Source organism: Ambystoma mexicanum, chromosome 3q, assembly GCF_040938575.1.
Source record: "Ambystoma mexicanum isolate Mex_15411 chromosome 3q, UKY_AmexF1_1, whole genome shotgun sequence".
Classification (NCBI taxonomy): Eukaryota; Metazoa; Chordata; class Amphibia; order Caudata; family Ambystomatidae; genus Ambystoma; species Ambystoma mexicanum.
Window position 1 is genome coordinate 538,356,913 of NC_090926.1, and position 22,400 is coordinate 538,379,312.

The following is a 22,400-nucleotide window of genomic DNA, read 5'->3' on the forward strand; positions in this document are numbered from 1 at the left end:
TAGACACATTTTCGTTGCAGTGCACACGTGGTTTCAAGTGATTACCACATGATAATGACCACTCCAGCGGTCTATAAGCATTTTAGAAGGTGGTGTCAGCCGCTTTCTTTTCATAGGTCTACTGAGATCACTGCTACTAAAATTGATTTCTGTATGTGTGACTTGACGAAATAATTTTGAGTTTTTCCTTGGCTCAAATGTCTGAGCTCAGAGCCTGATATTTGATGCCAATTTTCATGTTTTCCAAGAAGAATTTCAAGGCACTCTAAGTATGTATTTATCATTTTGAAAGGCCTTGTGCGCTGGCACTGCGGTGAAATTATGGCGAACCCTGCGGCGGGTGTTTTACATCAAACTGGTGACTTGGAGAACATGAAGTTACCACTCTCAAGTTTCGGGACTTAGCTGCACTCTTCAGCAAACTAGGTCAGTTTAATTAAATGCTGCTCTTTCCAACAGACACAACCGCCAACTTTGAGCGGAAGACGTCCACCCTCGTACAAACTCTGAAACCGGCTTTTCTTGGCCGACGAGCTTGCCGTAGACCGCGCGCAGCCTGGAGTACAGACCCGGCCGGGCTTGCTGTTCTCGGCCTGAGATTCTATGTTTAAAGGATTTTCCATTCTGCACTGAGACCGGCTCTAGTGGGGAACTTTTTTTATTAAAAGACGTCTAGGCCGTTGTGATCTGGCCTATGGGAAGACAGGCGTATGCCCTTGGGGTCCCCAAAAGGCATTCCAACCTCTCTCCCTGGGAAGGGGGCACACAAGCAGAGGCATAACTGGGACCGTTTAACAAGTGGGGCCTGAAACTAATGCAGTTGGGCCCACCTCAGAGACATTAATATCTGTAAATGCCCACACAGCGCTGCTAAATGGGCATTCACAGATTTTGGGTGGGCCTTGATGATTGAGGGTGCAGGGGGAAAGGTTACTTGGTCCTGGCCTTAGTCCGGGTGGTCGGGGCTTTGGCTCTGTGTAGTGAATCCTATGTAGTGCTGCTCCCTACTACTGTGCATTTTCATCGCCCAAGTGTTCAACGCTTTTTACACATGAAATAATTTCCATTGTGTTGCGCGGCGCCTTCAGCCACATGTTTTTTGCAAATATTGGGTTGCCCTCAAAAATGTGCTGCGCCTGTCTTTTTCGCAAGTGCGCCTGATTGCGTAAACATTTCAGCAGCGATTTGCAGAGGATGGCAAGAAGCGTGCCAGTCAGTGGAGAAGATCTAGAGCGGGGACGTGGGTAAATGTTGCCCTGACGTCCCCCCTTGATAGTGAATATGACGTGGCCACGTTTACGTTACGTGCCGTCCACGTGTTTAGAAATACCTTAGGTCGCCCAGGTTTGTTTTTCAACGTCCTTTGAAACACATGTCCGTATCGAACAGCGCTGCCAAGAATGCTATTTCAAGGCAAACGCTGTGGAGAATTCGGCACGGTTATTGGCCACTGCTTCATTTAGGTCTGACCTGGGCGAAAGGACATTCACAAATGAGGCGTTTGGTAAAACAAAGTAGTTAAGTGCTCAGAGGCCCGTTGTGGTGTTCTGGAAACACTACGAGGCGGGAGTTTTGTAAGTTAAGCAAAGTTTCCTCAAGCTGGCGTGCGGTTGTTGCTGTCCCTGACCTTTGACCCCAATCACGAGTCTTATCCCTGTCAAAAGATACTGAAATGCCGCCATTCACGCCAAGAGAGCCTGCATGCGCCGCGGCCAGTGATGGCGGGCCGCAATTAAGTATTTACTGACCATTTTAGACAATTTGGAAAGGCCGGTGGGTCGAACATGAAAGCGCACGTTCAAAGTGACTTTGATCTGGAAAAAAAATAAAAAAATTAAAGATAAGCCCCTCTCTCCAGTGAATTGGCCATGCCATGTTATTTGCCTTTTTCCAAACGCTCGCAGTGTTGTTGGCAGAGACGGGAACCTGGGAACTGTATTTAGTTCAAGATTATACTTTTTGGATAAGGGTTAGACGCTATGTTCTTTAATTTCTCATTTCCATAATGTAGCAGTGACACCACGCCTGCAAATTGCTGACCAACCCCGCCCCCCCTCCCACATCAACAATGACATATTGCACTAAACGTCCAACTCGCGGAGGGACGCGCAAGTCAGCGGTGCAACTATGAGCGCCGAGCCCTGCGGGTTGTGTGAGCACCGAGATCGACGTGTCGAGCCCACCGCGGATTCTGTGCAGGCTGTCATTTCACCCACATCCGGACTTTTTTCACTAGTGTGCCTTTTTCGTGTGTGGCGAAACAAGGAGCCAAGACAGGCGACAACTTGCAGCAAGCCTGTGTGCGATGTAACCGAGTCACTTGCTTGCATTTGGGTAAACGCGCAGCGCATCAAATTTAGCAAAACCCCCCATCTGCTGTGCGTGGCGATCTGTTCGCCGATAGGCGTGCGGTGTGACCCAAGCACGACGGCAGCTGCTACAGCAAGAACAATATTTCTTAAAACCACACGACACTGGGTATACTTGACTTGGCATCTGCCAAGTTGCGGACTGCCGCCGAAGAAGCATGTGTGCCCTCCACATGGCTCTCTCTCTCGGCAACACAAAATAGAAACGAGACGCATTGTTCTAGTCCATTTAGAGCAGATTCCAAAGCCCAGTGGCATATAGGGGGTTGGGATGTTCCAGCAGCCAGGCACAACCTAAGAACACCATTGGATGAAATCCTGGCTTTTGAGCGGAATTTGGTCAGGTAGACAAGATGTATCAGAAAGCAGTTATCTGTCGGATGCTGGCTGCGTGGTTCCCAAATGAAACATCCAAGTCTTGGCTGCGCCTTCTAAGAAGGAGGACACGTGCACTGAACGCAGTTTTGCAAACAACACGCACTAAGGGAAAAACGAGTTCCTTGACGGCGAGATAGATCGGTGGGTTAACGTCCCTGCAGCAGATAACATGAGCCCAGGGACAGAGATGAGTAACGGTCTCCTTGGTTTTGCAACAGCCATGATTTCGAGTGTCGCTAACAACAGGAAACAAAAGCGGTGGGATGGGAAGCAAGCACGTGAAACCCCCAACCCCGCCCCCCGAGATCGGGTCGTGCAGTAGGTGGAGCGTGCCCAGGATTATGTCACAATTGCTTGATGGGTCTGGCGTTTCACGTGCCCTGTTTCTGACACGTCGTCTTGTTTTATGGACTCAGGCTGGTGCAGAGCAGCTGTTTATCGTCTTCTGCACTAAACAGCTTCGTGTGTACCGACCAGGGAAGCCCGAGGCCAGCCACCACAACCACCCTGACTTTCCCAGAACCAAGATACATATTTTTTTGAGGGTTGAACATCATTTGAGGGTTGTCAGGGGTCGTGACCCCTCAGGTCTCCCTGGTTGCCCCATGGTCTCCCTTGCTACCCCTAAAACATTTTTTTTATTGATGATTAAGGACTGTGGCCAGCGCCATGTGGCTCTTTCTTTCTGGACTGGCTGGCTTTTTTGTTCAGGCCTCTTAAAAAAACAGGGGGTTCCACAAGTGTAATACTTCGAGCAGTGACCCTAAATAAGAAATAATAGGAATAACAAATAATGTGTCTTTCTGGAATTCTATACAATATTTGCTAGACTCACTAAATGTTTATTTCAGGCCCACTTCAAGGGGGGAGTGGCTTATTTAGTCTGTTCTTAAAGACCTCAACTTCACAATGCAGACACAAACTCCCAAAAAGCATTTAGAGTAGAATAAGCATCCATTTCCGACTATGTATTTTGCTTTTCACAAGTTGCAATTTTAGCACGATTGTTTCTGCCATGGTCTCTGTTATGATCATTACATTCCGTCAGTTGACAACATTTTTGTGCCTAAACGCTTGTGTACAGTGTAGAAATGTTTGACCATATCACATAAAGTGGCCCTTGATTTCATTATGCCACAATTAATGCTTTGTTGTAATAATTATTGGGCCTGATTCATGGAAATGTTTTATAATGGCACAATCCCATAGGAAAACATTCCATGAATCAGGCCCAATGTGGCTATATTTCCCATCACAATGGCATGCTGTCCAGGATGTTTGTTTGCATGCATAAGGTAATGAGTGCCCAGAGTACAGAGGGATGTGAGTGTGTTGCTTTCCCTGCAGTACTCTAATTTCTTTAATACACAGTTATGAGCCCTCCCAATGGTATGTATGTTGCCAACTTAAGCCTGAAAAGAAGATCCACGCAGGCTTGACATGTGGCCAACTTTGCACCAGACCTGCAGATGAACTGGCCTGCTGTAAAATCTCAGTTACCAGTTTAATGGTATCCACTACAGAGTGTAATTTGCTTTCTGAATTTGAGAACATTCAGACATCTAATTGCTCATTTTACTATAGCTGGTAAAATAGCTATAGCTGGTAAGATAGCTCATTGGGTTGAGCACTCGCTGCTGCAATGTGTGTGTGATCTGTAAGATGCAGGTTCGAATCCAGGCAATGCAACTCAGTTTTGTATCCTTCTAAGGTTGATAACTGAGTACCAACACAGGTAGGGTGATATGGTATGCATATGTTTTCTATTTAAAGTGCTTAAGAGTAAGTGCTTTATAATACATCGTTATCATTTGGCCTTGGACGTCTGCTTGCAGTCACAGTAATTTGGCAATATAGACCTATACACACTGATATTAATGATACATATGGTGATCCATTCTTGTATGAAATGTATATCACATTAAAGTGATATCTCAACCATATTTTTGCGTAGTGTACTTAGAAACAATGCTATGTGATGCCACTTCCTGTTTTTTCAAGGGGTGAAAGGTCGTGTTCCATCGCTTCCCGTGATGTCACTTTGGGGTGGGGTCCAATGACATCGTGATGTCATCAGAGGTCAAAGGTCGTGTGATCTCACTTCCCCTAGCATTTTGGTGAAATGAAGTTCCTGTGTCAAATACCCCCCGCCACCCTCCTAAGGTGAAAACACACGTTTTCAGATCAGTACAGGGGCCTGTCCTTCGAGTCATGATTTCTCGTGGTTTTGGTCTCTACCATAATTTATTCACGCTCGCCTTTAAAGCGCCCGGAAGCTATTTCACAGCACCGTGAGCGCCACACAAAACACGAAATAAACATCAAATGCAAAGTGAGAAAAAACAATGGGGGCAACCGACCACTATATGATTAGGAGGGACAATAAGAGTACACGTCCTGGTGATGACGGGAGTGCCCACGATCTAGTCCCATCCACAACATCCCGCAAAATAGGACGTCACAACACAGGGGGGTGAAAAACAGTGGAGTTTAGAAGTGCGTGCAACCGAGCTGCCTACAGCTTCTGCCTGCACATGATCTCTGTGATGAAACCTCCGCGTGTAGGGTGTCGTGCTCTATTGCTTGCCCCGTGCACCATTGCTGCCTGCGCTAGTCGGGGCCGTGGGCTCGCGCCCGCTCTGGTGAGCGGAATGTGGAGAACAAAGGCTGGAATGCGGGAGCTGGGACAGCTCTGAGCACCAGAGCCGAGGGACCATAGGCAGCCCCCGGGCTCCCAGGGGGCGCCATATACCTGGACGCACAGACTCGCCTCCAAGCTTATATTTGCCTTCCTGTCACCGAGACCCCACCCGGGACGTTCGCCGTGTGTCGCCGCGCAGGTGAAGCATGGGTTTTGCTAATGCAAGACGCTATCGCAACCAGTATTCACACGAACCTCAAGGTTATACACTATATCCTTTCCCCACAAACTCCCCTGAGCAAAACATGGCCATAACCCCACTACAACGCATTGAGCAGCCGTATCGGCTACATCCACGTATCCGCCGTGCAGCAAGCACTCCCTTATAAAATGCCCGCTGTCTGTATGCACGCGTTGCATGAAACATGTTCTCGTCGCAGCACAACCTCCAGACTATTGTAAACATCTAGACTCATTGTCACATTACTTGATGCTGTCACTCAGACACGCGCAACTCTCAAAGATGCTCAACAATCACAGTCGCGCTCCACACACAACAGCAGCAGGGATCAATGCAAATCACCAACGCTTTAGAGCGTTCATAACACACGGTGCGTTCGGAAGGAATGAAGGGCGACCGGTACATTCCGCGCCCCTCTTGCGAAGCAAACACACTACGGGCGCAGTATCACCCCAGAGCGCAAAGCGGCCAAGGCGCTACTATTCATCTAATCACCTTCACTTTATAACATCTGTCACATACCCTGCTTGCCAAAAATGCACTATATATGTATGTAACTAACCTGTACTGATTCCAAGGTGTCCCTGGCGCCCCTGTAACTAAGCTCCTCGCATGTAAGCGACTCGTGATGTATAGATATAAATAAATAAATACATACAAAATACAAGTGCCCATCTGAGGAGTAATCTGGCATTTCACAAGGATGGGAGTCTGAGTTGCGTCCCACCCCCACATAGCCTGTAGGTTCCATCCAGTTTTCTACCGCAGGCGCATTAGCCAAATGAGCTATATGATCTCTTATCTAAGAGTCGACAAATTGGGAATTATCTGAAAATCCCTGACTGTTTGGCCGGAGCAACATCCCCACGAGATACGTGGTGCAAGCGTTACTTATCACTTTTAAAGTGTTGTGCAACGGATTTTGTCTGCACGAGTCCACTAGTATTAAGTGGTCCCCCCAGCACACGCGCGTACACCCATTCTTTGTTTCAATGGCACTGTGCCTGCAGGGAGGGCGACTCCACTCAGATGCATTGTGCATACTCACAGTCTTTCGGCATTCCTAGGGATGCCCCGGGGCACAGCCTTCAGCCCCAGTCCGTGGCAGTCCACATTGGGTCCAGAGCAGGTACATTTGCTGGGACACCCCGCAGCTTGATCCGCACACAATATTCCCAGGATCGCCAAGAAATACCAACATCCATCCAGCCCGGAGCCGGCCGACATGTCTGCAAAGCCCCACGGGCGCCTTTCGGGTGGGGGGGGCGGAGAGGGGCTCCAGCCACAGCAAACGTGAGCAAGGGGGGAGGGGGGCGATCTCAGACCCCCACTGGGAAACGCGCCGATCTCATTCCCAGATGAGGTGAAATGCGATCAAGAGCCGAGGGAGGGGGGCAGGGGGGGATCTACGGAACTTTTTAAACTCCCAGCGGGGTCAGAGTTGCCCGGGTCGCCAGCCAGCCAAACCGGTCCTGAGATAACAGCAACACATCCATCAAAAGTTGTCCACAGATCCCAGCTCGGCAGCAGCGCGATCAGGTGAGATCGGGCGAAAGGTGGACGGACGGCAGGAGACTGGAAGCAAAGGATGGACGCGGTTCCGCGTCAGCTCACGGGCGCAGCTCTGTGCTCCCCAGTGCTTCCAAATCCGGCAGATGCGGGGGGTGGGGGGGGGGCACGAGACCGGCGTACAGGAGGGTGCAGGCGCCGCGCAGTAACCACCGACTGCAGGCAAAGCAGCGCAGCGCAGCCCGCACTTCATTCAGGCAGCGGAGGCTGGAGCAAGCGGCACACCCCCAAATTCTCACCGCCTCTTGTCATTGGACCGGGCAGGCGTGACGTCGACAAACTTTGAAACTTTTTTCCTGCTGTTCAAGAGTCAGAGTGAGGAATGAAGAGAGGCAGGAAGGGGCGAGGAGGGGTTACGGGTTAAAGAGGCAGGGGTGGGTGGAAAAGGGGATTGGAGTCAGATTAAGGAACCGGGGGAAGAGGGTGGCAGGGAAGGAGGGAGAGGTGTGGGAGGGTTTGGCAGGGAGGCAAAGAGAACAGACTCGAGTCAGGGTCTCGTAAGTAGGGGGGATAGCTGTGGGGAAGATAGATGGTAAGGTGGGAGTAGTGGAGGAGAAAGAAGTGGGGCTCAAATGAAGGAAAGCAGAGGCGAATGGAGGAGGGGGGCAGGAGGCAAACAACGGGAATTATGAAAACAGGCGGCGGCGAGTGTGGATATGGGGAAGACTAGCAGCGGAAAGAAGTCTGTGAAATGTCGTGATAAGAAGGGAGGCGAGGGTGTACTGGGGCAGCAGAGGTGAGTGCTCATCACACAGGAGGGGGAATACAGCAGGGACCTTGCAGGGCAATGAGGAGAGGCACATTCTAAAAAGAGATGCTCCTGTCAGTGCACTCTCGATGGAAGGGGACAGGCTTTTCGTAATGCCTATCACCCTTCAATCACTCCTGCGGTGAGCAGAAGCAGGCCAGGCGCTGGGCCCATGCAGCACGCAGGACCCGTGAGAAGCATCGCATGTAAGGAGTCCTCGCTTGAGCACTCCAGGAAACGGAAATGAGTGCACATCACATTTAGTGTGTGCTGCAGTGTGACCCTTCCCCCACAATTCCCCCGCCAGAAGCCTTCCTGGCCAACATGGCTTATGCACATGGGTAACGCCAGATGGTTTGGGATGTGGGTCGTTGTATGTGTCCGTGACCTATATTTGCGTGCTTGCCAACAAACTCCACACGATTTTACTGCAGCCTCGATTTGATTGTTTCCAACTAGAATAGTTGGTATTCCAGAACATTCTGTTCATATTATTCCACTCCTGACTCCTCCCCTTTCTATGTGATGTAAAACTAGGTGTTGTTAACACCAATAGTAATGGTACACAGGGTTTCAAATTCAAGGAGCAGGACCTTAAACCAGATCCTGGGTATTGGGCACCACGCAGCAAGCAGGATGACAAGGGCAAGGATGTCTAGTGTGTTGGTGATAGAGAGGTGAAGATTAGCAAGGGCAGAGTCAGTGTGGTAGTCTGTGGCAGAAGTGGGAGGGAGAATGAATGTGGCAGCAAAAGCAGCAACTGACACTCACTTCATTGATTGAAGGACAGAGAAGGAGACCGGCAGTGCAAGCAGAGGCTTAGTCAGGGATCCTAAGAGATCCAGGCTAGAGGACAGGTGAGCATGGTCAGACCAGGAGAGAGGTGTAGTGAGAGGGTTGGAGATTGGAATGTATGCTGAGATGAGAGCATCCAAGGTATGTCCTGCTGAGTGCGTCGGACCGGAGGGATGAATGGTGAGGGAATGAAAGGCACAGAAGCTGCAGAAGAGTCCAGTGACAGAATCAAGAGAGTCAAGGGGAATATTGAAGTCTCTGAGGAGGAGAAGCTTGGGGATGGAGGCAAGAAGAGAAAAGGTGCTGTCAGACCACTCCGAGAGGAAGAGGGAGTCCAGACCAGCGGCCATGTAGATGATTGACAGTCAACAAGAGGGTTGGAGAGATACCAAGCCTGCAAACAAGGAATGTGAAGGAAGAGTAGGTCTGAGTGGGAACGACAGTAGTGAGGACCAATTATGGGAAGATCAATGCCACTCCGCCTCCCAGACAGGTCAGGCCTGGGCTTAGATAGGATCTTGTAGCCCTCAGGGAAGATTGTGTCAAAAGCAGTGACAGAGCTGGCAGTGAACCACATCTCAGTGAGTGCGAGAACGTCAAGGTCAAAGACTTCAAAAAGGAGACAGATATCAAAAGAGTGTTTAACATCAAAGCAAGAATTGAGGCTAGCTAGGTGAAGCTGGTTTCCACCTTTGAAGGTCTTCAGAGGTGAGGTACAGGGATGTGGTACACCCGTCGGAGGTGGAGAAGGGTAAAGTGAAACCCCTCAATGCTCGCAGTAGCGTAAATGCAACTCATTAGGGAAAAAGGCCCAGGACACCTCTTGCAAGAAGAACAAGGTTTATTTCCACAAAAATAGAGATGCAACAGCAAAGCACTCTGCTGCCGCAGAACGTTCTGGCAAAGTCAGCATGTGCAATACTTTAAAAAGGCATACATCATCATCAATGACATAGTTACATAGGGTACCTATCCAAGCGGCTACTTGCTCCATAAGGGATACCAGAACATTGGTCCCAGCTCTGCCTGTCCATCTTCTTCCAGCTGGTCTTCTTCTTTTACGTCATCAGGCAGGAGGCTACAATTATTTGCTCATTTCCACAATTGTAGCCTAGACTTGGACACCCAGTTTTAGTGCAGCGTTAGACCTCGATTTCATTATGGACGCTATTACCTAAGATGGTGTCTGATTCCCAGTGTGTTGTAAACCCACAACATGCACCACCCTCCCCACACAATAGCCCCTGCTGCCACCCCTTTCCGTCCCCCTTAAGCCCCTATCATACACCTCTGGGCATTTTCCTCATTCAAAACTACTCAGGGGACTGGAGGATACCCCTTACCAACATACCCCACTTTTGTTAACACTACATTAACAAACTCCCACTTGGGCTTCTGGTCTTCCTTCACCATTCTTTCCCGTTCCAATATTTCTGCTTTCAAGTATGGCAGTGACCCTTCCTTTGGCACCCGTGCTCTACATAGAGACCGTACAGCTTCCCCTGCCTGTGTATGTTGCTCAGGGGTACACATTATATAGATGCATCCCACATCCCCAGCTAAATCTTCCCAGTGTACTAAATAATTGTCAGGATCTGGTGGAGGGATTGTGGTGGGGCCAGCATGGTGAAGGCCTTGCTCTATCGCAACTATGCGTGGCTTGTTTGTGTCATCAGTTTGGACTGGCACTACCTTTTGTACCGCAAGGTGCACCCTGTTCCCCAATTGAGACCATCATCATTGCACTGCTAAGCACTGCTTTGGCACAGCATCAGAGACCCAGCTGGCAGGTACAGAAGATCACCAACACAAACACAATCACAGGAACCAGTAGCTTCACGATTGCCCCCATCCAGGATGGTGCCCAAGAAAAAAAAGTTGTCGAACCAGTCACTCCTCTGTATGCCAGCTTCAGTTTGCATGTTAGTGCCAAGGGTGTGCAGTGTCCCTATTATATTGGTGAGGAACCCATTGTCTCCATTGTTAGGCAGTATGTATTTGCAACAGGAATCTCCAATTTTTCAGCAGACCCCTCCTTCCATGGCTGTGAGGAGGTCCAGCACATAACGGTTCTGCAACATCATCAGCCGGATTGTGCACATCTCCATCTTGATCGCATTTAGGCCTTGTTAAGTATCATCGGCCAGTTGGATCACTTCACATCGCACAATCTGAATTTGTGGTGGCTTGCACTCCTGGTAACAGTAACAATGCGAAGAATGTTTCTTCCTTGCTGTATAGTCGATATTGATCTGGTATTTCCTTCAGTAAGTGTAAGGAATCTTGAGACAGATAATTGAACCTTCTCTGCAATTTATCTTTTTTCTCCTTTTCTGGCAGGATGCAGCATATAGGCCACTATAGCAGCACTGTGGTGGGGACCACAGCTGCTGGTGTTGGAGCCTACAAGCGACCTGGTCCCACTATCAAATGTTCTTCATGGATCACCATGAGGGCCGAATCCAGCGAGGCTAGTGAGCAGGTGCACTTCTATTATTGCAGGAAGTGCAGAAAAGCATGCTTACCACACACCTAATAGATATCCATCACAGCTGCTGCCCCTTCCTTGAGGTCTGGAATGTATAATGTCTTATTGCCCCTGTTGTTGGTCCCCACAAAGACACCAACTTCGTTATAGCGACAGGTAATATTCTTCCTGCTTTTGCACCTTCACTGGTTTCTTCATTGCCTCGACCCATGTGAGTTTTGCCACATGCTCATTCCAGTATTCACTGAATACTGTATTCACTTTTTGGATCACTTCTTCTCTGAATCCTACACGTCCTCCTGTCATACAGCTCATTTAAATGTCTTGTCAGTTGCTTGCTATGAACATCATGCCTTCCAGCTTTAAGTATGGTCTTTGCAAGCACTGCTCACCTTTGGGGTTTTGGGCACAATGCAGTAGATCGTGATCCATCATTTCCAGTTGCACACTTTGTGCCTGAAAAGTACTTTGCAATCTGCACAAGGTCAGCTGAAGTAAACATTGAGCCTCCAAAATTGGAGTTTCCTGTGGCATTAATACCTTGGGGGCTCCTGACACGCGTGATATCAAGGAACAAATATAACAGCTTCCATTTGCCTTCTTTTTCACCACTGAGCTCATGTCTGCATAACAACTATTACTTCCTTGGTAATGATTGTACTTAGCCCTTCTAACTTGTCTTTTAAACCGTTTCGAATGAGTAATATGTGGGATGCTACGGGGGCGACCGGGGGTTTTGACCGGTGTTCAAGCTATTATGCTGCAACATTTGTGCTGTGGGCGTAGGAAATCCAAGAGGGCGGAAAAGCCCACATTGCGCCAGAATCCAGGAAAACCGCGCAGTTTTGCGCACACCAAAATGGTCGCCTGACCTGCCACCCACCAGTGTGAGCGTGATAGGCCAGGAGTGCCATGAGTGAAATGTGTGCCAAAGGAAAAACAGCAGTACCGGTGGCTAAAAAAAAAAACGCTTTGAAATCACCTTTGTTTCTCTGAAATGCAAGCTAAAAATGCCTATTTTAAACATTGCAAGATATTCAAAAATCTCAATGAACACCAGCAGACATTTGGCAGAATGTAGTCTTGTGTGCATACAAAATCTGGAAAGAGAAAGAGCCCAAAACGATGTTTATGACGAAACTGGCTGAGCTGGGATTGTCATCAGCTGAAGTGAAATTGGACTGAAAAACATTAAAATCTGAATGTCTAAAATAAATGAGTGACCTACTGTTAAGTGTCACATAGTTTGCAACTGTTAAATGTCATAGTTTTGAACTTAGAATCAGTGTTCTAGCTGCGTGTGTAAAAATTGCAAGTTTGGTTTGAATGTAGAAAACTGGGAACAAAAGTGACATTTGGCTGAAGCCTGGCTTAAAGAGAGTGAATTCTGCCCGGCAACTACCCCTGACAGGAGTTGAAACTTGATCAGCAGCTGTGTTCCCAGGCTTGGCTGCATTCTGCTGCCCCTGCCAAAAGGAGATGACACCTCTCTGATTGAATCAGGGGAGGAGCACCTGGGGACTGCAGGAAACTAAACAAAGCACTGTCCTTGGCCCAGGCAAATGTTGAATTAGGGGGGTCGTAAATGGCTTCCTCTTGGAAGGAAACGGGGAGGGGCACTGCATCTGTGAGCAAGCTGAGCTTGGGGGAAGTGGATAAACCAGAAATTCCACCATGTGCTTTGGAATACCACACCCCTTTGGGGCCAGAGCATAATTTTAAAAAGATGGATGATTCATAGTGCAGACTTGTCAAAATTATATAAATAACATCATCATTCTTGTGATTTTTCTGTGCACATTTTAAGAGGTGTTAGGACTCAGTGGTATGTTCTTGGGGATAGTAGCAGAAAAAAGGTTGTTACTCCAAATGTATACATGTTAAAAATCTGACACTTTATCATCTGAAACCCATATCCCTGGTGCACATTTGTGTAAAATCTGGAAAGGTTTAGAGGTCGTTATCTGGATGAAAAGGGGAGAATTCTGTCATAAGTGGACACGACAGCTTACAAAGACAGGGATCGGATGGTTTGGTGCTACAGAAAATATGTTAACTGGACATATAATATTAGAAAAATGGTACATAGATAAATATGTATTTGGATCAGAAATAGATTTGTGTGCAAGTTGACAAGGGGAGGATCCTCTGACCATAAACCTACCTCATCACTCTGACTCACAACCCAGTTCCCCCAATCAAGGGAGAGAGGAGGAACTGGCCAATGATACGTTGAGAGGGTTCGGCATGCAGAATGAGCCGACCCACCCACTTTCTAAACACATAAAAGGAGACAGTGCAGGACAGGTAGGGACATTCAATTTCCATTTCCTTGCGGAGTACGCTGACAGACGACTTCACATCCAGAGATCCAGACTGACTCCAGCAAGACAGAGACCAGAACTTAGAACTCTGACTCCAGAACTCAAAGCAAAGGCCTAACCCACAAGCCAAGTTCTCTTCAGCAGGTCTCAAAACCTAACCAAACTATTCACAGCCGGGCGAGCTGTTTGAATTCTTTGCCAAGAACATTTGCCAGAACCGGTAGCAGACCCAGAAGGCAGAATTATCCAGAGAGACCAGACCCAGACCAGATCGCTGAGAGCTGACCCAGATCGCTGTGAGCAGAACCAGAGACCAGACCAGAACCAGAGATCCGGAACCAGAGAACCAGTACCCAGTGGCGAGAGAACCGCAGCCAATCCTGACCCAATCCGTGACAAAGTCACATTCCTGTCCAACATATAGTGTGAGTACTCAGCCAGAACTGTGCAAAACCAATCTCTTAGTTTAAAATAATCTAATTCAAACTATTTTAACCTATTGAGAACTGCATCATAGAAATTGTGTCCCTTCTTTTGATTCAAAGCTGCAAAACTGTCATCTGTCATTCTGAACTTTAAAATTTAATTTCGAGAATCTACCTTCACAAAATCATCTGTATCCCCGGAACCGTTTGTCCCAGGAACGTAATCTAACTTTCATCTTAAAGCTAAGATTCTAAGCTTTCCAACGAGCCCTACTCCGACTTGCTACTCCTTATTGTGCCACCGTAATCGCGCTCGACGCATTCGGAAAAAGTGCAGCAATTTGCGATTTGGCTAAAATTTCTTCACGTGTCAAAATAGCAGCTCCTTGCTTTCCTTTGCTGAAATTCGTTTGCAACCTGACAATCATTCATAGAGCATTGCTAAAGTGATCCTGAACTAATTTAAAGTAGCTATCACTCACCCTGAACCTCTAGAGGGAATTAAAATAATTTTAGCATATTTTTCCCTTCTTTGCATACCACCTTTAAAGTACTTTGCCTGTGTTTAAAATCATCCCTGTTGATCTAAGCTTGCTAGGGGGGAACTGAATTGGGATTGTACTGTGATTATATTCCTGAAGACTGTGTGTGTGTCACTTCCACCTCCTTACATTGCATAGAGGGGTGTGAATTGCCAAAAGGGGAAAAGTGATTATATTATGTTTTGCTGAAATCATATCAAGTTTATTCCTGTGTTGCTTCTTTTCCAACTTGCATTTCCTTGTACCATATAAAGCATTCTCAGCTACCTTATCCTCTATACTACTCCTAAGTAATTACCCAGTGTGCTAGTATCACATCATCCATTGTTGATCACTCACTGTCATATGTCTAAGTGTGATATCAATTATTAATTTATTATAAAAGTGCGCTATATATATATATATATTGTTTGATTCTCAAATAAACCTTTTAACTTTGCAAAACAAACTTGCTTCTTGGCTCAGTGGGGTCAGGTGGATTCTAAGAGAGGGGTGTTATATAAGGGTTGTCATCCAGAGTACACGAACTGGACATAAAAATATATAAATAGGGGCTTCCCTTGAGCAATCCCAGACAAGGCACTGACTTAGTGGGAACACTTGATTGGAGTCATTAACAATATGCCGGAAAACACATTAGAAAATAATGACAACATTAGTACATTTTTAAGCTTTCCCATTTGTTGCTGGGCCACAAATCTATAATTAGTAGTTGCATTAGGCTTTGTATCAATGTCTGCAGCTGCAGTATAATTCATTTAACGCACTTTGTTTGATAAAGATATATTTACAGCACATGTTAACAAACCATTACTTAAGGAACCATTAGTAATGTTTGCATGTCTTATTTCCCCCTTTTTATATGACTACCCCATATAAAGCTACACCCTAAATGTATATGTAATCCAAACATAGAAATCACAAATAGACCAGTCACACAATGCATAACACAGGTATACGTGGAAGAAAACACTGCTATGAGAGTGTTTTTTCGAAAGCGAGAGTGTCGCTTGTTACAAATGGTTGGTTGGACCTGTGCATGTCCATTGTGAAGTAGAAGAGAGAGAAAGAGTGAAAAAAAGAAAGCGAGAGAGCTTTTGTGCAAATAATGCACAGCAGCATTTTCCATTTATCCCAGAGGTAGATCAGTTGCTCAAGGTGCAGCCGCACGTGATTATTCAGGACATAAACAGTGTGAGACAAGGTTCATGAATGGTTTTGCCACCTTAATCATTTACTGTACATGGATGTGGGTTGAAGTCGGGGGTGTTTTACGAACATCAGCCAAATGCACACAATATCACAGCTCTCAAATTTTCACTGCAAGTGGAGTAGCATAGAGGACCTCAAAGGGACTGTTATATCTAGGCTTACTCCACCAGCAGACAAAGTTTCTTATGTACACAAGGTCTCCTGGAAATAGCTGAAGAGGAGGTCATGTTGCTGGAGCGTCAGATGCAATGCTGGTCCGATCTTCGTTCATTGGTGGTGGTATCTGTTGTGGATTTTGTTGGAACAAACAGATACCTTTTAAATTTGTCACCAACACTGATGCCGCCCTGTGAGCATCACATGTTCTCCTGATGGGAGATAGGGGCATGTGCATCCACTGCCCCGTTACCTCCTCTTGGGGTGACAAATGGTGATCCTTACAGGGCTGCATGCAGATGCTAAATAGTGCAAGGGGCAAGTATTGCAACCAATTATGTTTTAATGTTGTGCAGAGCTTGGACAATTTGCCCTTCAGCACCACATTAATCCTTTCCACAACTCTGTTGGCCTGGAGGTGGTAAAATGTGCACATGTGATTCTTGATGCCCAGTGGTGCTGTTATATCTTTGAAGAGCTCATTGTAAAAGTATGCCATTATAAGATCTTATCAAATCGCAAACACCCCAATGAGGAAAAACCTCAGTGACCAAAAACCTGGCTGCACATTTAGCATCTGGATGTAGGCATAAAAAGAGGACTAAAGTTCTCCATAAGGGATTGTGCATTCCATATTATCACTTTGCCCATGTGCATATCTGCTGCAATGTTACATACCTGTATAGCACAAAGGACCAGTATTCACCCCTCCATATTTAAACACTACCACGGGTGTGTTTCCAGTTGTCACCATAATTGAACTACATTTTTTTCCAATCCAACAAATTCCCATAGTATAAAGAATCTCATCATCTCCCTTCAGGCAACACCATCAGTCTATCTTCATACATCACAGGGTATGGGCTTTATAGGGGGTAGATATCCCCTGTTGTCCTGCACATTCCTGTGTGTTTCTGTCAGGTGTGACTAACCACACTATTCTAAAAGCACCCCCTCATGATGACCTCTGTCATCATTTACTGGTCACCAAAGCATTCCATTCACTGAAACATTTAAGTCCTGTTGCACTGTGTCAAGGGTATACATCCATCTTTGCTCGATACGATGAAGTAGTGTGTCCATATCTCCTCCTCTGGTGTTAGGTAGGATCATTTGTAGTACAAACAATCTCATGTCTTTATCTTTATGATTATATTGTACAAAATGGTCAACCAGCATTTTGTCAGATACTCTGTGGCGTATACATGACCTGTGTTCTGATATGCGTTGTCGCACTTCTCTAGTGGTCTTCCCTACATACATGAGGTTACATGGGCATCTTATTGTATAGATAACATTTTTGGTTACACAGTTAGTGTGATGCTTAAGTTTCCAAACATTAGTCCCATAGATGAATTCATATCTAGTTTCAGTCAGTGCACAGGCCACACAATTCCCACACTTGTGGTGTCCGGTGATGCGGGGTAACCCCCATTGGTTCAGTACCGTCTGGTCCTTTTCAGCTCCTTGTAAGTGTGTATCAATTTCTGCCTCAAATTAAATTTTGGCTTCTCTTAAATGCAAACATCAGTTTCTTGGCAAGTGATCCCGGTCTCTTCACTAGGTTCCAATTCTTGTTTTTTATTCTCTTGATATCACAACTAGTCGGGTTGAATGTTGTGACACTTAACAACCTCTCAATCTGTGTTTTCTCACGTGTGGTCAAACACACCTCCCTGTTGGTGTTGAGAGCTCTTTTCAGCTGGTCCTTCACAAGTTTTTGGGGCATCATCTATCACATAGTCTCACCTTTTGCTGTTGCATGTTTTATGTTTTATACATCCTTTTCTGTACAGTTACGTCAGATGCATAAGAATTACCCATAGGGTAAATTCTGGCACAACCAGATGGATGGAAACTCTGAAAGTGTAATAATTAGTTTTTATCAGTGGATTTCTTATAAAGGGTGGTCACCAATCTGTTCTCTGATTTGCTAATCAGCAGATCAAGGAAACTCACTCGATGTTGGCTACATTCCATTGTGAACTTAATGTTACTGTCACATGTATTGAGCCATACGTGAAACATAGTTAATGATTCTTGAGGTCCCCTCCATGTGAGGAACACATCATCTGTGCATCTCTGCCATACACGAACACCAGATGCTGTTCCAGGGCATTATTAGTTCCAGAGATGTACTTATTTTCGTAAGCTGCCATATATGAATTGGCAACATCGGGGGCAAATTTAGCCCCCATGCTAACTCCCTTCTCCTGTTTGTATAGTTGATTTTTATATAGAAAGAAGTTTCCCATCATTGCAAGGCGGGTGCATTCCAATACAAACCCTGTTGGTGGTTGCTGGGGTTGAGTACATTTATCCAGATTTATCCAGACATTTTCCCAGGACATTCAAACAGTTCATTTGGGGGATGGAGGTATAAATCAATTTGACATCCATTGTCACCAAAATGTCTTCCTCCGTAATGTTTATATCTTGAATGATATGCATCATGTCAGTGAAGTCCCGGACATATTGAACGGGGGACTCCCAGCTCTTTAAGATGAGTAACAATACCATTGAGATGGATGGGGATGCACATTTTTATCAAACATCAATAATTCAGATGTGACAAATAGCTTCCCAAAAGTTTGTCTGTTTTAATGCAAGTAACTAAAACAGGCAGTACAATGAACATCAGCAATCGTAATCACAATCGCTTGATACTCAACTATTAATCATTTCATTAAAAAGCTGGGTTCTTAAACCCTACAATGGTAATAGCTGACGTGCTGACCTGCGTCATTACCAACATCATCCTACGTGGCAAAATTCTAAAACCTATCGGGAAACAGGATTGGTTCTAAGTGAATAACTAAACATAGGTGTTATATCTGTATAGAGTAACAAAGAGAAATAATTGGATAGTTCACATCAGGTGGGGCAACCAAGTCCTCCCTTTAAAATGGACTCTATGAACATCACTAAATGTACGACGTCCCATTGGCTACACAAACTATAGGACCCCCAACTACGTGGTCCTCTATAATAGGTTGGCTACTAACCCTGAGCAACCAGGAGTGGGTGAACTTGTCTCGATACTAGCATCCCGCCAATTAAAACAACACTTCATCATCACCTCAATGTTTCAGTGTCAATTAGTGTTTGAAGTTGTCCTTGAGTCTGTACACTTCTCTGGGATTTTTTAAGGAGTATGGGTACTGTCTGGCTTCCGTGCGAAGGTGTGATCTCCTTGTGCATCCAACTTTCTTCCATCACGTGACTGTACACCACGAATTGAGCCTTTCTGTGTATTTGATTTTATTCCCCAATAGTCCTCTGACGTCTTTTGTTTTTACTTGACCTTTTCGAACAGGAGCTTCTGTTCTTTCACATTAATTGTATCTAATGTCAGCCAATTCTAGTTCTGATAAGACCTTGGCTCTTTAGCTCATCCAAATCCTTAGCTGAAATTCATTCTGTTAAATTCATTTTCTTTTGTAACTGCAACACTGAATTGAGGCCTTTGCCGTTGCTCAACACTGCTATGTGCGTAGTGGAACATTCATTCTTTATTCAATACATAGGTATATATGAGGTATATATGTATATATTGGTGCTTGCCACAACCTATTCATTAAAAGTATTTGGCTTAACTTCATGATTGATTTGCTGCTTGTATTTCATTTCATCTGTACACATTTAAACTAACTACACATCTTCATCATGTTTATAGCATAGGTCTGTTCATCTTGATCCCAAGATGTCACTTATCCTTGTTGCTCTTCGTTTCTTTGTAAATCGTCTGCCTCTCTGGTCTTGTTATCGTCTATGTGGAGTCGTTTTCAGTTTTATATGACGTCACCATTCATCCTGGTCATTCAGTTTCTTTGTTTCATCAGGAATCGTATTTAAATGGCCATCATATTGTCTTGGATGTAGCTATGGTTTCCTTAATTGATACTTCACTTCCCATATTCTTTTAGGTATAGGTAATCTTATGGGTACTGCACAGAGTTGTTGCTCTTCTTCTTGCCTGCTGATTGGTGTAGTATATGTCACATACTTTGGTTCACACTTCTCAGGTAATGTACACGGGGTAGGCAGAGTAGGGGTACTTGGCTCCTCCTCTACACTCCCCCCTCTGGACGATTTATCGACCACTCTCACATGGTCCTCTACTCCTAGACATCCAGGTGTAAAGAAGTGCCACTTAGGGACCCATATTTTTATGACTCCCTTCAGGCATCCAGCTGATTTCACATGCTCATCCTTGTTCCATGTCATGAGCATGCACTGTCTACTTGGACTGCAGTAGATCCATCTTCCCACATATTTCTTGTGGTCCTTTGGATACAGGTACTTCGTTACCGTGGGTGCATGGATACTGGCCTTCACAAAGTCTCTCATTTCTTCATCAGTCAAGTCTTTAGGCTTCCATCCTGGTTCAACATTGATCATGATCTTCATCCCTATGGCTTTCTTTGCTGTTTTCTTGCATTGCTAGATTATTATCTTTATCACACAAAATCCAAGCATCACTAATAATAGCAAGGCTCCAAGAAATGTAAAAATATCTGCCATCCATTGCTGAATCCATGAGAAAAGATTTCCAAACCAGCTGTCATCAGCAATATATTCTACTTCTTCTATCATCTGGCCATGGAGTTTCGTCAGCATGTCTATAGCCTCTGTCAATGTTCCATTCTCGTCATCATGAGAAGGCATAATTGTGAAACATGATTCTCCAATTTTGGCACAAACACCTCCATCCATGGCTGTAATCATGTCGATGACATATCTGTTCTGGAGAGCCATTAGTCTTATCGCTCTCAGTTCTTCTCTGATTGCATTAAATCCTTTTATAGTTGTGTTAATTGTCTGCAGCAATTCCCATCTGGTGATTTTTAACCCCTTGGTATTTGCTCCAACCTGGATTCTTGGCATAGCAATCATCGTGAATACCGATGAGGTCTGGCTGAACAGTCTGTGTTCATACGGGATGGAATAAAAGGCTTCTATAGATTTAGCAGACAAGTAGTTTGCTCTCTTTTTTCGACTTATCAGCTCCACAGATCTCCTCTTTCTTAGATGAGCATCTGCTTTTGGAAAACTGTCAATGTTCAGTTCACCTTTAGGAATCACCAATGCAGGAACATGGACCTTCACTATTGTGCAAATTCCTCCCCAGTCTTCAGGCAGTCTGATGTAGGCTTTTGATCCCCAAGCCCAATAATGATCCATGATTACTGCTGTTCCATACATCATTCCTGGTGCATTGCATATTCGTCCACAGTTCTGATTCCCCCCATTTTTCTTGTACCATTGTTCCTGAAGCAAAACATAGAACTTTCTAATGGTACTATCTGCAATGGTCCTCCACTGTCTTTGACCCATGTCAATAGTTTAGCAAGTCTTGGCCATATTGGCTTGCATCCATTATGTACTATATCAATAGTAGGTTGGTAACAGCCAATAACTACCCATGCTCTGCAGATCACCACTCATTTTTCCCATCCATCTCGTGATAGTACTGTTCCCCAAATTTGCATGGGCCCTCTGTTCTTTCATCTGTGAGCTTCTTCTGCAGATGGTCCTTTGACATCAAGTTTTTTGTTCATTTCCCATCTAATGCCAGCTCCTTTCACTCCTGGCTTCTCATATCTGATCACATGATTTCCAGTATGGGCTCTGTTTCTTGGCTTTATATCTTGTATATAATCATCTTCATCTGGATCTGTCTTTTCAGTTGCCCATTTAAGAGAAGCATTGCTTCCCATAAATTGACCTCTTGTTTTCTAAAATGCTATGTGTGACAGGCAATGAGCTGTTTGGACATCAATTTGAATTGCTATGAAGATTTTTGACTTCCCCATGCTGTATGGCAGGAGTGCACATACAAAGCAGTCTTCTTCTGAGGTCCGTCTTCCAACTTCCTTCATGTGTTGGTACCATATGTTGTTTTCCAAGTGTGCTGTACTGTCTAGATAATCATTCGATTCATAATTGTCTTCTTGGGAACTTCTTTTAATTCTCGGGGTGTTCATGTAGTTTTCTATAACCACATCTCTGAATACATCAGTATAACTTCTTCTGGCTGGTTGATTTGCAGGAGCATCCATCCTGGCTATCTGCATAGAAGAAAGTTCAGCAAGTCTTTACTAATCCCTCTGTCTTTTCCTGGCAACAGCTAGGAACGGCCATATAGATTCTGCTATCATCTCTGCACGTGATTGTTTTGTGGGACTTGTACTTGTGCTTTTTGTTACAGGATCAGGTGTATCTGCATCCATTGTCTGAGTGGGCCCAACCTTTGCTTGTTCCACTGACACTGTCTCCGGTGTTCAAAAGTAATGTTTGAAACATGTGCTGTGTGTGATGTATTACTAATAACATCCATTTCAATTTCAGGTATCTTTCCATTTTTTCTAGGGATGGGAATGACTATGAATGGCCTGGGTTGCTTCGTAGTTGCCACGTTTACCTTTTCCTTCTGTTCATACACATATATAGGAACCTTTGCATCATGTGCTCCTATATAGAAAGCAGTTCTAACTGTCAGTGAAAGTAGT

The 22,400-nt window shown here is 45.3% G+C and overlaps 1 protein-coding gene across 1 annotated transcript in view; it reads right to left on the reverse strand.

Moving 5' to 3' along the window:
* Nucleotides 1-7,376, reverse strand: part of SLIT3 (slit guidance ligand 3) — a 1,101,025-nt gene extending 1,093,649 nt beyond the window's left edge. The window contains exon 1 of the mRNA XM_069654301.1: nt 6,678-7,376. Coding sequence (XP_069510402.1) covers nt 6,678-6,856 — 179 coding nt within the window. The 5' untranslated portion in view covers nt 6,857-7,376. The remainder of the gene's footprint in view (nt 1-6,677) is intronic.
* Between the last annotated feature and the right edge of the window lie 15,024 nt (nt 7,377-22,400).